At 35.7% G+C, this 18,669-nt stretch overlaps 1 protein-coding gene across 1 annotated transcript; it reads right to left on the minus strand.

The window, feature by feature from the left end:
* Positions 1-1,336: 1,336 nt before the first annotated feature.
* On the minus strand, positions 1,337-17,222 carry LOC125871366 (probable anion transporter 4, chloroplastic). Its single transcript, XM_049551954.1, has 8 exons — positions 16,622-17,222; positions 14,582-14,808; positions 14,089-14,455; positions 11,260-11,304; positions 11,011-11,157; positions 9,482-9,619; positions 9,360-9,393; positions 1,337-1,682 (listed from the first exon to the last, which is right to left on the minus strand). The coding sequence occupies exons 1-8, from the start codon at positions 17,024-17,026 to the stop codon at positions 1,498-1,500; spliced, it is 1,548 nt and encodes a 515-aa protein (XP_049407911.1). The 5' UTR covers positions 17,027-17,222; the 3' UTR covers positions 1,337-1,497.
* Between the last annotated feature and the right edge of the window lie 1,447 nt (positions 17,223-18,669).

Consider the following 18,669-nt stretch of genomic DNA (forward strand, 5'->3'; position numbering starts at 1 on the left):
GATGGCGGCACTGACCGTGGACCTTCCACCATCCGTGAACTCGTCCGTAGACCCTTGTCTTAGAATATTTTTCATAGGGTTCAGGTCCAAGGATGACTTCACTGACTGTGGACCCCTCCACCGTCTGTGAACTCGTCTGTAGACCCTTGCCTTAGAATATTTTTCACAGATTTCAACTGTATTTTCTCATCCCAACTTCCAACTAACTTTATACACTTCTGAGAAGTTACATTCTACTTTAGGATCCTCACAACAATAGCATCTTGATGGAAATTGTATTGCACACTTGTTTAGAATGTCACCCAGAGGTCGTTCGGGTTATCATAATCTCCACGTGAAAAATGAGATTTTGATTAGAATATCTTTGATCCACATTAGCTTGTGCACCTTATTGCTCTCTTGTTTTTGTCTTACCAATTGAAATGCAGATCCCACTATGAATTGTTCCCTTGATTCCTGTCTCTAGTATGGTCTGTTAGGCTCATCCTCTTTTTAAGGTGGGTTAACCTTTCCTAGAATATGTTTTGCTAATTATTGAGGAAGAATTCTTCTCAGAGTCAATTTATGCCACTACCCTTCTTCAACTGTTTCCTTAACTAGTACAATTGTCTTGTTATAATCAAAACATATGGGAATGATATGACCCAGAGCCTTTTACTTCTATCCAATTGTCTAGCCACAACAAGTATGAGTTACCCTTTTTGGCTAGCTACCATGTCTCTTTCAATTTTCTCCCTGCATTTTACCATCTTCTTCAGGATATATGCTCCTGCTACTGCATGATGCTTCTTTAGGTATTTGTTGCTTAAATAGTTCCTCCCAGAAAAATTACTCAGTTTTTAAGTTCCACCAAATCTTTACAAACAAAGCTTTTGATATGTCATGTAGATTTTCAAATCCCATTCTTCTTTCTTCGTGTGGGTGAAATAAGGAGGGAGTGGACCAATGTTTTTTGAGTTCCCTATTGAGGTTGCTCCAGAAGAATCCTGCCAACATTTTGTGAAGCGATGCTAGGATAAGTGACACCACTTTCAATAACAAATTCAAGGGTTTTTATTCTTCAACAATCTAAAATTATTTTTGATGTTAATACATTGATCTCTAACATCCAATTAGAAAATGTCATTTGGACTCTTCAACTCTATTTTCACTTCCAGACGCAATAATAGGATTGATTTAACCTTTTTCGCCACATCAATCACAGGGGTACTAATTTTACTTCAAATGAAATTGGGGAATAATGAATTGGACGTGATATTAAACATTTACAGGCAAGTTTAGTGGTGAATCTGTGTGCATTCCCAACTTGTAAAAATAAAAACAACACAATCATCAGTTATCTCATAGAACTTGACTATATTTACATCGTTATAATGGAGAACAAGGACTACGGGTCCTTCCATTCCTCTTTTGAGAAAGAAACTTTGGCTATAATACACCTCTCCATCCTTTTGGACTGATGAAGTAAACAGGAAAACAAACCATCAAAAAATTAATCTAAGTGGAATCATCAAACTTTACTCTCTCCCCGGTGGAAAATACATTCCAGAAGACAGCAGCAGCAAAATACAAGACTGATGTAAGCACCAAAAATCCCTTGAAAGATCCCACCAGTTCAACAAAGAATCCAGCACCAACAGTTCCAATTATCGCAGCCAAAGTACCAGCAGTGTTCGATATACCTATACACAAAGAATCAGTTACTCAGTTAGCTCACTGAAACAGCATCAATAATATGAATACAGATTGAGCTGCTAACACAACATGCAATTTTCTATAATACAAATTGCTTTCATGGGAAAGCATGCATGTAAGAACATATCGAAACCCAAAATGTTATACTAACACAAGTGCAATTCAACACAAACTAGGCCAACTTACTTTAAAATAATACCCTAAATAACATATCGGGCCTCTGACCAATACCACCAGGTTGAGTATTGATTAATTCAGTAATGCACTATCTCAAAGACCTAACGTCAAGCCCAAAAAGAGTCCTCTAACCTCCACGGTTAACATCTTCAAAACAATGATTGCTTTTCTATTCTCATTGGTTTTCCAAGTTATTTGGAAGAAAGGGTTGCCAAACTATTGGCACTTGAATTACTAAAAAAGTTATTAAACTAATATAAAAAATGTTGTGATTTCCTTATGTAGACTTGGGTAATCCTTAGGGATGGCAATGGGGCGGGTGGATGCGAGGTAGGGCGAGTTTAAGGCTATGCGAGACGGGGTGGGTTTAAGGTGATGCGGGGCGGGTTGAAGTGGATTTTTTAAAAACTAATACGGGGCGGGGCGGGGCGGGGCGGGGGTATGTGTGATTTTATGTGGGTTTAAATTTAACTTAATTTTTACATGTTATAAGAGTGATGGATCATTATTTATTAAGATAATTTCTTTAAAGCTACTATACTAAAATATTCAAGATAGTAAATGAAAATGGTTTAATAAAAAAAATTCAATTTCTTACATGTTTCCCAATTTACCTCTAAAAAATAAAATTTTAAGTCACAATCCTATTAAATTAATACAACTTAATGAAAAAATGAATTTATTTTTATGAATTTTATTTTTAGTGTCAAACTTAACTAGAAAAAGAAAATATTAAAAAAAGTATGTAGGGTGGGATCATGCGGAGTGGGTCTATGCGAAGCGGGGCGGGCGGGTTGAAAATGAAAAAAATTGTTAGGCGGGGCGGGGCGGGGCAGATTAAAAAATTTGCGGGTTAAGTTTAACCCACCCCGCCCCATTGCCATCCCTAGTAAACCTCCCCTCATGAGCTAAATGTTGTGATTTTCTTGTATAGACTTTGACAATCCTCCCCTAATGAGCTAACTTTAGGAGTTGAGTTAGGCCTAGGGATAGCAATGGGGCAATGTGGGTGCGGGGCAGTGAGGGTTTAAGACTATGCGGGATGGTGTGGGGCGGATCAAAACCTTAGTTTTTTTAAATTGTGCACACAGGTGAAAAACAATGGGCAACCGAGGGCGGAGGAAAAATAAAGTGGAACAAGGAAATGAGGAATCATTGTCAAAATATCAAGGTAAATTTATTTGAGTTTTTTTTCCAATGACAATAGAAACGCTTCTTCCTTTTTACATGTGTTTGACTTAAAAGGACAAGGAATCATCATCAATAATAGAATTGGTTCTTCTCTTTTACATGTGTTTGACTTAAAAAGCTGCTGAGTAGAACATATGGTTAATGTTCAAGAGTACTTGTTTTTTTGATATCATATGTGAGATTAAAAAAAGTGAATAAAAATGTGGTAATACGATCTTTTTCTAGGCTACAACTCTATTTTCAAATCATTTGCAGAAGACCAAAAAAAAAGTCATATGAAGTAAAAGTACTGGAGCCAAAATCAGAGTTGTCTTTATTTTGAGATACAAGCCTTATGAATTATATTTGTATACATACATAACATAAAGAAGAAGAAAAGTTGCAACAGTGAATTTACCGACAATTACTTACTCTATGCATAATGCAGTAATAACGTAAGTGGAGCGGGTTTATGCGGGGTGGAGCAGGTTAAAAATAGGGAAAAAACAGTATGTGGGGCAAGGCAGGTTGAGAATTTTGTGGGTTTGACTAAACCCGCCCCACACCGCCCCATTGCCATCCCTAGTTAGGCCCCAATTCATTTTTTCAATTGGTATCTGAGCAAGACTCATTAATCCTTATTGGTGTGTTTCAATGTTGGGCCCATGTTTTGTTATCCATACTCCAGTTACAGTCCTGGGCATGGGGAGTGTCATGTTCCATATGGATTAAGGGAATGAGTTATGATCTTCTTATAGTTATATGGACTTAGGCATTCTCCTTCCTAAACTAATTTTTTGGGTTAAGTTAAGCCCAAAATCAATTTCTACATAAAAAAGAATGAAGGAACGAAGAGATAAAATGGCCCGAGGAAAGCAAAAGTATTACTTATAAATGATATGTTCCTTCATCTCCTTGTGAAATGTACATTGCCTATCAAATTTGAATGCTTTGCTCTGATTTTCCAATGCCTAAAGTATGTAGTAGATGTGATCACTTCAGCAATGACTTACATTGCACTACTGAGGTGTATTAATTTGCATATAGGTGCAGTTCCACCGCCACACCAACCCCAACTATAAATATAAGGCTCCCAAAAAATATTTGCACATGACGAAAACAGAAGGGAAAAAACAAGGAAAGAAACAAAGGAAGGAAATAGGAAATTATGTTATGGTGGTTTTAGAAGAGATGTGCAAGAAGGTGCTTCAATAGAAGTATTTTTTAGAGGGGTTGGGCCATTGTGCTTTTCCTGATAAAATAGACTGACAATGACTTTGGTGATTGTGATATTGGCTAAGTTGCTCGGACTCTTCACTTTCAATGTCACATTCATGTTGACACGACGTGGGTGTAAGTGTGGAATCCATACCAAATATGGTCAATGATTTTGGGTACTTTGACCAAAATCGATAGAGAAACCCGAACACATACAATGATTTCTGAGTTAGGAAGGAATGAGTTATGGGTCTGGGAATCAGGCCTCGTCCTCTTAGATCTGGTACGAGCAAGAGTAGGTAAGTTAGTATCGATCTGGTGAAGAAAAGACATGTTCTTATTTGAACATCTTGTTTGGACTTTGGACTACTGGATTTATGTTAATTTCTCGGTGTGGATATTGTCAGGAATTGATTGAAACTTTAGCATGGTTCATGAACGCACAAATTTGGCCAATTTAATTCGCTGGAGAGATAAGTCAGTGACCTTTTTCATTGTACAAGCAAGATTGGTTGGATTAGCTTACTTTCTGTAGGTTATATATCCACTTATGCAGCTTTCTTGATTGCCTCTTTGTTGGGCAAACAAAAGTTAGAGTGAAATCATAATTTAGGCATATGATTTTTTTTCACGTTAAAAGATAATTTATATAAAATATTTGGTAACCAGAAGTCGCTTTAAAGATATTAACAAGTCAACATCACTACCAAAGTGCAATGAACTCAAGAACTCTATCATGACCTCGATATCATTAGAAATAGCCATGCTGCACACCAAAAAAAAGAGATGCAACTATACTTGGAAATAATTCCAGATTCAAAAATACTCTCACAAATTGGTACATTCCTTTCTTTCAATATAGTCCACCATAGTTTAGGCACATTCTTATAACTCTAATTTTAGATATCTGAATTATTTTAACCGAATCCCCGCACTTGTATCCAGACCTAGATTCGTACTCCCAGGCCTTAAAATTTAGATCATGAACAATCCGACTCTAGATTTACACCTGTACCGGACACCCACATCTGAGTCCAAGCAAGGAAAAAACAAGGAAAGAAACAAAGGAAGAAAGAATTAGGAAATCATATATGGCGGTTTTAGAATGAATTAGTTTTGATGAAGGTGCAAAAAGGGTGCTTCAGCAGGAGTGATTTATAGAAGGGGTTGAGCCAGTTGGTGATAAGTTACAACCATTTACTTCTCCTGACAAAATAGATGGACAATGACTTGGGTGATTGGCATATAGGTTTTTATAATCCAGTTTAATTCATATAGAAAAAGAATAGGAAAATAGGACCATCTTAAATTTTGATTAAAATATTTCAGAATTCGGACAAAAAATGCGGGGGCGCAAATACTTGAAAACGCATAAATTTAAGCTTCCAAAAGATCTAAAAATATAATCTTGATTTCACCCAGTATGGATCTTTAGAGAAGAGTCCTAATTATTGAAAATACTAAGTTTTTTCACAGAATAGCTACTTCCCATAAGAGGTACAATTCCATTGAGTCTCTGATGGTGGATGGATGCAATACTAATGACCCTTCTATCATTAAAGAGACCATCAAAAGCTTCTACCAAAATTTGTACACAGAATCAGAGGAGTGGAGGCCTAGGCTACAATTACATGGGATCACAACCATTAGTGTGGAGGAGCAGATAGAACTAGAGGGTCCTTTTGAGGAGGAAGAGACCTTAGGCTGCTCAAAGCTCTGTGCTATGGAGAAAGCACCTGGACCTGATGGTTTTCCCATGTCCTTTTACTTGTCTTTCTGGGAGATCCTAAAAGAGGATATTATAAAGGCTATACAAGAATTCCATGCTAGACAGATTATTGAGAAGAGCTTTAATGCTACTTTTGTAGCACTCATCCCCAAGAAAGCCAGTGTTGCTGAACTTAAAGATTTCAGGCCAATAAGTCCGATTACTGGAGTTCACAAGGTGATAGCAAAACTACTGGCAGAAAGGCTGAAAAGAGTGATTGATAAGCTTGTCAACAAAAACCAAATGGCCTTTATTAAAGGAAGACAAATAATGGATGCAACTCTCATTGCAAGTGAGTGTGTTGACTCCAGGTTGAAAGGAAACATTTATGGGGTAATGTGCAAGCTGGACATTGAAAAAGCATATGATCATGTAAATTCGGGTTTCCTACTAAATACCTTGAGACAAATGGGTTTTGGAGAAAGATGGGTGGGATGGATAAAATTTTGCATAAGCACGGTGAGATTCTCCATTCTTGTAAATGGAGAACCGGGGGTTTTTCTCTTCAGGAAGGGGAATCAGACAGGGTGATCCTCTTTCACCCTTTTTGTTTATCCTGGTAATGGAAGGATTTGATAGTTTGATAAGGATTGCTACTCAAAACAAGTGGATCAGAGGTTTCCAGATTAGTGGAAACAATGGTGATATTAAAGAGATTTGCCATCTACTTTATGCAGATGACACCGTGATTCTCTGTGAGCCACAGGAGGAGCAATTCAGACTCATCAAACTAATTTTGTTGTTTTTGAAGCTTGTACAGGTTTGAAAGTTAATTGGGGAAAGAACAGTTTATATCCTATTAAGGATGTGACAAACATCCAAAGGCTAGCTGACATTTTGGGCTGCAGAGTGGAGAAATTGCCCACAACCTATTTGGGTATGCCTTCAGGTAATAAACACAAAGATTTGGAGATATGGGACAACATAGTCGAGAAGACTGAAAAAAGACTAGCCATATGGAAGGCTCAATACATTTCTTTTGGTGGTAGACACATCCTTATCAACTCTGTTCTAGATTCTCTCCCAATATATGTGATGTCTCTTTTCACTATACCAGCAAAAGTCGCTAAGAAATTGGACAAACTTAGGAGAGATTTCCTTTGGCATGGATGCAAAGAGAACAAAGGATACAATTTGGTCAAGTGGGTGATAGTTTTGCATAGAAAAGATAAAGGTGGTTTGGGCATCAGAGATTTGAGGAAGCATAACAACAGTCTTTTGATGAAATGGTTGTGGAGATACACTGATGAGAAGCAAGCTTTGTGGAAAGATTTGATTAAATGTAAATATGGGGAGGATGGATTCTGGTGTAGTAACATAAGCACGGATGCTTATGGAGCGGGGGTTTGGGGAGCTATTAGAAACTTATGGCCCAAGTTAGAAGCAAATTTATATATCAAGGTGGGGGATGGAAGGAGACCTAGATACTGGTGGGATGTATGGATCAAACAAACCCCCCCTAAAAGACATGTTTCCTGACCTATTTATTTTGTGCACCAATTCCGAGGCAATGATCAGTGATTGCTGGACAGAACAGGTTGGAATCTCTATTTCAGAAGACCACTAAATGATTGGGAAATAGAGAGAGTAGCCAAATTATTGGAGGAACTGGGGGATTTTGCAGGCACCAATACTGTCAATGATGTTGTTAGATGGTCTCACAGTAAGGATGGTATCTTCACAGTTGGCAGGGCGTATAAAAAGGAGTGCAACTCGCAAAGTAGTAGATACCGGAGTTCATGGAAAAATATCTAGAGGACTGCAGCACCAACAAAAGTTAAGTGTTTTACTTGGTTGGTCATTAGAAAGGCATGCTTGACACATGAAGTCTTGAGGAAGAAAAGAAAGATCCTACTTCCTTGGCGCTCTTTATGTGGGAAGATAGGGGAAACTAACAATCACCTATTCTTACATTATACTTTCACAGCACAAATATGGTCCATGTTTCTCAACTTTTCAGAAGTGAAATGGACTATGCCAGAACATGCAGCTGATTTACTTAGTTGTTGGATCAGGAGAGGAGGTAGCTAGAGACGCAAGACCTGGTGGAATTTGATTCCACATTGCATTTAGTGGATAGTGTGGAAGGAGAGGAATAGTAGGAATTTTAAAGATATATCCAATTCCATTCACAAGGTTAAATGGAATTGCATTATATCTCTATATTTTTGGTGTAAAAAGATAGGATTAGAGGATTCAGATCAACTTTATAGAATTCTTAGGACCCTTGTAAGTATTATGTTTTTTGTTCTTTTCTGATTTTCTAAAGGTCCCCTGCATATCCTTAATGCTTAAGAATACAATGTTACCAATTCTCTAAAAAAAATTTTAAAAAAAATTATGGCACTGTTATATACTTATTATATTATATGATGAAAGAATTGAAATTTCAAATGATAAAAGTAGTGTGTACCTAATATTTGAAAACGAATATCTTTTTTTGCCTAGTTAGAGATTTATATATATATTAATATAGAGATAAACTAAGTATATGTAACTACAAAAAGTGTCCTAAATAGCTAGTGGTTCAACATGCCATGTCAATTTATAAAAGAGCATGTCTTTAGGGATAAATGGAAATTTTGGATCGAAGAGTTCTCAAATATAAAAAGATGTTCAGACTTTTTGAACCAAAAAGGAAACAATGCCATATAAGATGGTATTTATTTATTTTTTTGATAATTGAGAAGCAATACATTAGCTGTTGTACAGATAATGCCAAGGAAGCAAGTTAAACTTTTATATGAATTGAAATGATAAAATCAAATCAGAGTTCCTCATACAATGTAGACTTATCTGCTTATTAGTTGTTCAAAGTTAACCCAGTAAAAAGATATACAAAAAAGAAAGCCTGAAAAAGAGGAGTAAAAAGATCACAGCAGCATTGGCAGTGGTGCCATGAACTCTTGAATGGTCGTGCGGCTTATAGCCTTTAATCAGCAAAATACAAGTAATCCAAAAAATAAAAAATTGAGAGCAGAAACTATTATGAGGATGTTGTGGGAGTCTCCTTTGAGAATACTTTGTGCACAGTGACCAAGAAAAAGAAGTTCTGAAAGATATTGGGGCCTGTTTTCTTACTTATTTTCTAGTAACCACTTCAAAAATGTTTCCCTTTCTTTCAGTATGTATCAAATGAGAAGTGGATGCAGACAGACAGAAAATATGGAACAGCCTCTCAACAAAATAAACTAACATTAAACAATAACAACAAAATGCTGTTTCATGTTTGCCAGATAAATAGAGACATGGGAACAAGTAACTAACATCAGGATCAGGACTAGCCTATTCCAACAAGTGGAAAAAGTTCGAGAAAATGAACAAGAATTACCATGGAGAACTCCAGAATACTGCGGGGCAATCTCCTGTCAATATATATAAATGGAAAATCAGTTCCACAAATGAAAACTTTTGCTTCACTGTTTCATGAAGTATATATCTTTAAATGCTAACCTGAAGGTTGACAAGGAAGCCACAATGACTAAATGCTTTCAGTCCTACAGCTAAAGTAAGCCAAGCAGATGCTATGGATGGACTTGGTGCTGTGGTTAAACCAATGAGAGCAAAACCGGGGCCGAAAAAACCAACTGACTGCAAAAGGAACAAATAAGTTGTGTTTGATACAAGTCTTACCGAGTGTGGCACGAAAAAACAAAACAAAGACCAGAAAAAGAAGAAACAATAATTAAATATTCCCTTATATCAATAATATTCAACAAGATTTAACTGAGCATCGAACAAAAATAATTTGAAAGAAAGTAGATTAACAGTTCCACTACTGAATAAGGCTGCTTTAAGCTTGTACTTTGACCAGACTATCCCGTAGAACCAGTGGCTTCTGATGACAACCCATCTCTACCACATGCTATTAGAAAATATTCAACTTTTAACACGTAAAGAGATGTGGCTTGTTACAACTGCGATAGTCTGTGTTTAAAGGCAGAGATACAAGGGAAATGCCATTTTCCAAAACATTGGGGCTGGACGTCCCCAAGATGAAATGTAGGCAACATTTAAGGTAAATTTAGCTTTATTAAAAGAATAAAATTTGAAAATGTATAAACTATGAAAAAAATATGGAATACATTAAAAATTGGATAAAATTCAAAAGCCAAAAGTATATAAAGTTAATTTATAAGTACATGTAGTATAAAATGGATACAACTTACTAAATACAACATACCCAGTGAAATCCCACAAGTGGGGTCTAATACAACTTACTAAATACTAAGCTACAAATCCTACGTTAAGAGTGAAAAAACATATTATTCAAAATTCTAATCAAATACATTAAAAAAACTAAAAAGCAATTAGCTCGTAGTGTAAGGGACACTCATCATAAGCCATAAAGCATGCATGAACCTTTTTGGGTATATAGGGCATACAACCCAAGGTAAAGCATGTACAGGAAAACAGAAGGTGATGCTCCACCTAGAAAAATGTCAGTCCCTGCAAAACTTAAGCTCCACATGCGATAGCATCCATAGAAGCTCTACTCCTTGAAGGACAACTGTGAAGCTTTGGAAGTTCCAATGAGGCCCTTGACAAGATCTCAAACCAAGGAGTTGAAAGACAAGATTATTTGTGATATTGATGTCACATGAAAAGAATTGGACACCCTTATACCCATAATATAGCATACAGGAAGGAGGAGCAATCCTAGTGCCATTCTCTTCTTCTTACTACATTCTCTAGTAAATTGCATACCAAGTGTTTGTTTAAATTCCCTAGTCAAGTTCTAGTTTTCTTGAGCTATAATCCCTAGATGTAATTGCAAAGCCAACTTTGTTTCAAGGATTACTTTAAGAAAAGTGAATTATCACTACACTTCTCTCCCATGGGATGACCCCAACCTCGTCGGCTTTATATATTTCATATGACCTTACTACTCTTCAAGTCAAGGGGAAGGATTGAACATGATCAGTTATCAAAACAACGATCCAGAGGACAACAAAAAAACAAGGGATATGGAGAAAATTTACCTGCATAACTTTCCGGGTTAGGGTCACACTTATGCCTCTTTGGATCATCAAGTCTGACAGAACCCCAGCAAAATAGCCAGTCAACGCCATCATACTCCACGGAACAGCACTAAACCATGCTGCTTGTCTAAGATCAACATGATATATCTAAAAGGACAGATACAGCTATATCACTACAATCATCACAAAAAATATATTGAAGTCACTTAGAGGATGTAATAACGACACCCATCTGCAATAGTTACTCACTGTTTTGAAGTAAATGGGCATCCATGATAATATAACAAAGAATCCCTGCATCAAGAACAAAGAATTACCAACTAAGACTGAATAATTTAGAAACTAAGTATAAGATAGGCGAAATACATAGACAGCTCCTTTAAGTTGTCACAGAATTTTCAGTTAGACACTTTTACAAAGCCTGTAATCTATACGACACCTAACATAATACAAAATATATATTATAAGCACCTCATGCAAATGTGGCACAATCACTGGCTCTTACTACAATGTAGGCGAGTGAACCACTGAATTTCTTCTCTTTTCTCCAAATTTTTCTTCCATAGAGAACCCATACATCATCTACTTCGCTGTCATAACAGCTCACTAAGCATCCACATACTTATGTATCCCAAGCAAGAACCTATCATCAAATTCTAGGGTTTCTAAGAGAACACATCTCAAGGTTCAAGAATAGACTTTTGGGACTCTTCTTCAACATTAGAATTTCAATTGGAGCGATCTAAGGTGTGTAAGGCTAACTCTAAGTGTGGGAGCATCATTGTTCCTCCCTACAATCCGTTTTTGCCATGTCTATGTAATTGCATTCATGAACTATTAAGTTATGTACAAAAAACCATGTTTGCCATGAATTTCCATTCATGAACCAATTAAGGATATCCTATGAATTCAGTGATGTTCGTTCATGTAGATTTAATTTGAACTCATGTATGAATTATATGTATACGCTCATAATTATTTGATTCAATGAGCTCCACAATTTTGATACAAAGTATGGTTTATGAAAATTGAAAAATATGTTTTTTTCCTTCAAAGAGGATTTTAATGATTTCTGTTAGAATGAGAAAGGTTTACACAATCTTACATAGAATAGGAATAGTTTATAGTCTCCTACTTGGTAAATAATTGTATTATAGTGTCTATAAATAGGGTTCTCTGTGTAATAATAATTTAATTTGAACTCATGTATGAATTATATGTATATGCTCATAATTATTCGATTCAATGAGCTCCACAATTTTGATACAAAGTATGGTTTATGAAAATTGAAAAATATGTTTTTTTCCTTCAAAGAGGATATTAATGATATCTGTTAGAATGAGAAAGGTTTACACAATCTTACACAGAATAGGATTAGTTTATAGTCTCCTACTGGTAAAGAATTGTATTATAGTGTCTATAAATAGGGTTCTCTATGTAATAATGAAAATTCACAATCAATAATATTTTCTTCAGATTTCTCATAATTTCTTTCAAGAACTTGCTTATAAAAGAAAAACCTATACGATTTGACCCAAGTCTTCACAATATGATTTATGAACTATGATTTGAGCCAAGGCTCCAACAATATGATTTATGAACTATGATTTAAGCCGAGGCTCAACAATATGATTTATGAACTATGGCTTATGGGATTTTAGGCCAAACATGTATCTCTCATAATCTCTACAATATATACACATGATTCACGTCATGAATTATGGGGTTTCCAAGCTAAACATTTTTTTCATGGGCATTACACCAAATTATGATATATGAGCTTAAAGTTATTCAGGGCAAGTTTTTGGAGTAATGGTTAACATTGAGAAGGATGAGTTCAAATAATGAATGCCCGGAACTACATTTGCCGCGGTAGGTTTAGGATCGTTTCGTTGATTTGGGTAAATCCTCATGTTTTCCGAAGAGCATGTACGGATCCTTTGCTAGCAAATCATTTATGTACGTCTCATATCCAACAAGGTATGAGGCAACTTAGTTAATTAGGCCGAGATCAGACTCCATGTGTTTCCATGGTGGTTATGTCGGGTTAACCTAAGAAGTAGAGTACATATGATAAGAAAAGACCCTCTTTTTGAGTTATGATCCGTTTACTCTATGTTTTACTCATGATCTTCAATTATGCAGTTCACATCATGTTATCTTACATACAGTTCAATTCCATATGTACTTACCTATTGTCGAGGGCGTTGCATTTTAAATGATGTAGAATCAGGTATTCAAGATGGTTGAGCAGAATGTTAAGTTTTATGTTTCAGCTCTTGGTGCGCTCCATTAGTTCTTAGACTATATAGTAAGTCCATTCGGTTGGTTAAGCGTATGGCTAGGCAGGGAGCCTTGTCCCGATAAACAGTTTATTCAGTCATGTTAGAGGCTTTATAGATGGTCAGTTAGTATACTCTTATGACCTGTATTCCAGTTTTGACCTATGTGCTACTTCACGAACTTAAACAATAATTTATGAAAAATACTTTATTTACAAGACTTATTCCCTTATGTTAAACGAATCCCTCAAGTTCTTTTAAATTATGCATTCTGCTCATGTCTAGATGTATGTTCTATGTTTATGCCATGATATGGGTTCGTTCGGGCCAGCGAAGGCATCGAGTGTTGGTGCCGCCTAGTGTCTAGGCTAGAGGCGTGAGACTTGCTCACAATTTTTAAAATTTAGCAAACCAAAAGACGTCAACAGATATTTAGAAATAGAAGAGGCAGCTCAGTTCACTAAAGCTCTAGCTATGCGTGGGGTCCGGGGACAGGCTTGACCGCAAGGGTCTATTGTAAATATGTATTGCACTAAGAGGAGACATATAAGTACCTTCAGCATGTTATGAAACTCAATAATTTGAAACAAAGTGAATTTCCTTCAGGATATCAATAACTTGTAATATTTACACCTAATATGATGGTGCTTTACAAATTCTTGATCCAATAAGATATGGACTTCTTGATAAGGAACTGTAGACTAGCACCTCTATAAAATTAAGCAAGCTAGCACAGAAGTAGACAGTTTTGCATTCATAGAGTTATAATTATACTATTAGAGATATATATGCGTACCCAGCTATGCATGGCATTTGCAACAATTATAGACCATGTCGGTAGTTTGGAGAGTAAACGCCTGAAAGGAGGGATCCCTTTACTTGTTTTTGATTTACCCTCAACTATAGTGTGTATCTGCCCCTTGTTCTGTATATACCTCAATTCATGAATGGATATTTGCTGACTATGTTCAGGAGTACTAGAGGTAGCAGAAACCCACACTAAAACCCATAGGAATCCGGACAAGCCAAATATCACAAATGGTCCGAATAGGCCACCTTGTGACATAAGTATAGGAGAAAAGGTAAGTCCAATAGCACTTCCAAGTTGAAAACCAGCCATGGCAAGTCCGACAGCCCTTGAGCGCTCAGTAGGAGGAAACCATCTACAAGGAAAAGCACCAGTTTTAAAGCAACATGTTAAACCAGATCTTTCAGTTCTACAGACTACTATCACAACTATTTAGTATAGAGACCATATTATAAATTCAAAAGTTTCTTGACTTCAATACCTTGCAATCATACTATTCATGCAAGGAAGAGCAACCCCTTCGGCAATTCCTAGCAGCATCCTCATGGCAAGTAATGGCCATAATGATGCTTCTGCTGCCCAAGGAGTTAGAAGTGTCGCCATGGACCATAAAGCCACACCCCATGCCATCACTAACTTACCTCCGTAGTAATCCACCAGAGTCCCCCCGGCTATTGGCGAGATCAGGTATCCCCAGAGAAATGATGACTGCCATTAGTAACTATTTATCAATCAGAACACTGAATATCAAATGCAAGGTCAGAACAGAAGTGGAAACATGATTTGTTAGTCGATTACTTTCATTTCAAGTCAAAGATTTTTTTTCGTATGTTATTATAGCTACTATAGTAACACGTGAATTCAGAAATTGGTCAGTACCTTGAAAATCTAGTTCTTTGGCTCAATTCAAGAAATGCATATTTATCAGGAAAATGCTTTACCATAAAAGACTCACACAATCAAATTCAAACTGCATTTAGATGTCCAACATCAGGTTTTGGGAGAGAATAGTTTAGTTTTCAAATTTTCACATCAGAAAATAAGAGCACCGAAAGAAATAACAATTTTCAGCAACTGTCCAATCCAAATGAGTTCGATTGGTTGGGATTTATTGCCCTTCTCTACCTAAAAGTTTATGAGAAGTTTTTTCGCACTTATAACGCATACGTTGAAAGTGTTCAATATAAGTCTATGAAAAGTTTTTGGCATTTACCATATGTTGGTTGCCCAATGTGAGGTGCCGCTGCATGTGAGCCATTGGACCTTGAGAAGGAAATTAAGAAAGCTCTCCCCCACACCCTCCACGGATTTTATATGGTGTGGTGGGACATGGGGAAGGTGTTCGTTTGAATTTGATTTATGAGTTGTTAGCTTTCATAGATTGTTAAAACAGACCATGTGAATATCAGATTTGTACCCTCAGATTTTGTCACATTTAATTCCTCCCATTCACACCCCCCCCCCCCCCACCTAGAAGAAAAGAAAGGAAAGAAGTGAACAGAAAACATAAAATGTTAGATGAAAATCTATTACGACGGTTCTGATAAACCTAGACTAAAACAGAGGACATCACCTTTTTTCCTTTTAGAAAATTAACTTTGGAACTAAAATTAATGAAATCAGATTCTCATATAAGACAAGCATTTCCACACCTTGATGATATTTTATTTTACTTTTGAAAATGGTAAAGTTGTATTCATCTGCAATGAGGGAATGCTCGCAACCAAACAAAAATTACAAGGCAAGAAGTCATGAATACATAGAGCCTAGGAAATCTACAAACTGATCTACTTCATATAAACCCTCCCTCTTCTTTACACCTTGACGATACTTTTACAAGAGCTCTGACTTGAATCCTAACTAGGTAGACGCCTAGGATCTGAGGTAAAAATTGAATTTATGAATCAAATCGAACTTTTCTTACAGCAGATCCACCCTATAATATTTCAAAGAAAAAGTTAGCAACATAAAAGATTAGTGACTTGATATCATCGAAAAGGTCACATAATAATTCATTTTAAGCTTGGATCTCTTCAAGCAATCAAGGAGATGAAAAACCATGTTAACTAAAAGGAGAAAAGGTTGATTGACTGGCATTGCTGATGAAAATCAAAGAAAGTCAGCTTTGACACTAGCCAATGTAGACAGAATTATCCTAGTTGACTTATTTCTTTCTTTCTTTTAGTCAAGAGAATGCTTCTTCAACTTGGCCAATGAACTTGTGGACTTCATTTTCCAAGCCAAAATTTTGAACTTGCAAGTTTATATACAAGCACTCTAACGTATCCACACTTGGAGCGGTCATGAATTTAAGATATGATGTTCTACTAAGTTGAATGTAAGATATAAGAGATAAACTTTTTACTGGTATATTCATAAAAATATGTATATTTACTCTTATTAAATCCACAACCATCCATGTGAGCAATTTCCAAATTTATTTACTAGAATATTTCAGAATGTAATTAATTGAATTGGTGAAGAAATAGGGTGTGGAGTAGAAAAAAATTAATGAAAGTACCTGAACAACACCAGCAAAAGATTGACGCCAACCATGAGAAAGAGATAGGGGAACTATAGCGACTGACATGACAACTCGATCTGCGTTACATAAAGCCAAAGACAAGGCTAACATTGCCACAACTTTCACTCTCTCCGATGTGATGAACTCCACTAAGCTCCCTTGTCGCTGTACTGATTGAGATTGAGAATCATTGGAAGAAGCTCGTATTCGATTACTCCGAACCGGAACCTCGGTTCTGAAGAAAGTGTTAGCAGTTATCAATTTGAAACAACAGTTGTGATTGGGCGGAAATTTGCAGTTTGAAGGCAAGTTGATGTTGAATACTAACTGTTTACCAAAGGAATTAGGTTTCCTAAAGCTCGAACTAGGGCTGAGATATCGGAGAGTCGCTGGAGAATTCATCTAGAGAATAGTGCTGTGGTGTTATCGAAAATGATTTTGCATTGAATTACGGATGATACCTCGTTCAAGGCATTTAATTTTGTTCCCTAATGTCACGGCGGCTTGAACTTGATGATGAATAAATAGCATATGTGATTTGACGTAATTCTCAGTTTTCGCAAATGCTGTTACGGAGTCCGTTTGTTCCACTCAGCTCCATGGATCAGATAATTGCTATTTGTTGGCGTCGTTCAATTTTTCTTCTTATATTTGGATTATTACATAATTGCAGGCGTCCTTCAATTAGATAATTCATATACTACTTCCTTTCATTTTTAACTACTAAAATTAATATCACGGAATTTTTAAAATGATACTTAAAATCTATTAGTCATTAAAACTAAAATAATATATTATCTTACATACAAGATTTCATAGTAACAAACATTAATAATGTAAAGAAAAATGAAAATTATTACATCTTATCATTTATTCTTAATAGCATAAGTATAAATTAATGACGATAAAAATACATACCAGAATATGTAACATAAACAATGGTCAGTGAGTCACTCAACAGGACAAAAGTATACAAATATTTAATTGTGAAGAAGAAGAAGAGGAGGTTCAAATTTTTTGTAGTTTTAAAATGAGAGAAAATTCTTCTATTTATAGACAACAAAGGGTAGTGTGAACAAATGTTTATTGTGTCTTATCGAAAAGGTTACAATTATTTGGAAAAGTTGCAATCCTTCGAAAAGGTCACAACTTTTCATAAAAGTCGCAATTTTCATAAAAGTCGCAATTTTCATAAAAGTCGCAACTCTTCATAAAAGTCGCTACTCTTCATTAAAGTCGCAACTTTTCATAAAAGGGGAAGGCTAATTTTGGAAATAAATAAATTAAAAGGGAATTCTGGTTTGTAATGGCACCACGTAGGCAGACATAAGGTTCTCTTATATATATATATACTAGTAAAATTACTCGCGCTTCACGCGGAAATTTGACATTACAAAATTTATAAAATAATACTTAAAACATATCAGTCATTAAAGCTAAAACACTATGTTGTCTGATTATGTAGTAAAGAACATTAATAATATAAAGGAAAATGATAATTATAACATCTTATCATTTATTTCAATCAATCATCTTTAATTTGATTTTATAATTTATCATTTGCCTCTAGAAAGTGTTACTATTTGATACTTTTGGGAAATTAGATGAACATCAACATGTGATATTAAATTTTCTATAATCTTTATCTATACTAACAATTATACCAATAATTTTATGGAAACATAAACAACAACGTTTAAAACATGTACTCAAAAATAACAATTAATATCATAAGCACAAATTAATGATTGTTAAAAATATACCAGGATCTATAACAATAGAATGAAACAGAAAGGAAAAAATGAGTCCACTGAATGCACAATGTCCCCTTAAGGAAATTATTCCTCTCTAGTACCTGAGGTTTGAAGGAATAGATCCTCTCAGGATGGAACGATTCTATTCACAAGTGTATTGATACAGAAACAATGGTGTTAGTGAGTCACTCAACAGGAGCAAAGTACACAAATATTTAATTGTGCAAAAGAAGAAGAAGAAGTTCAGAATTTTCGTTATTTTAAAATGAGAGGAAATCCCTCTATTTATAA

The sequence above is a fragment of the Solanum stenotomum genome, chromosome 7 (assembly GCF_019186545.1).
Source record: "Solanum stenotomum isolate F172 chromosome 7, ASM1918654v1, whole genome shotgun sequence".
Taxonomy (NCBI): Eukaryota; Viridiplantae; Streptophyta; class Magnoliopsida; order Solanales; family Solanaceae; genus Solanum; species Solanum stenotomum.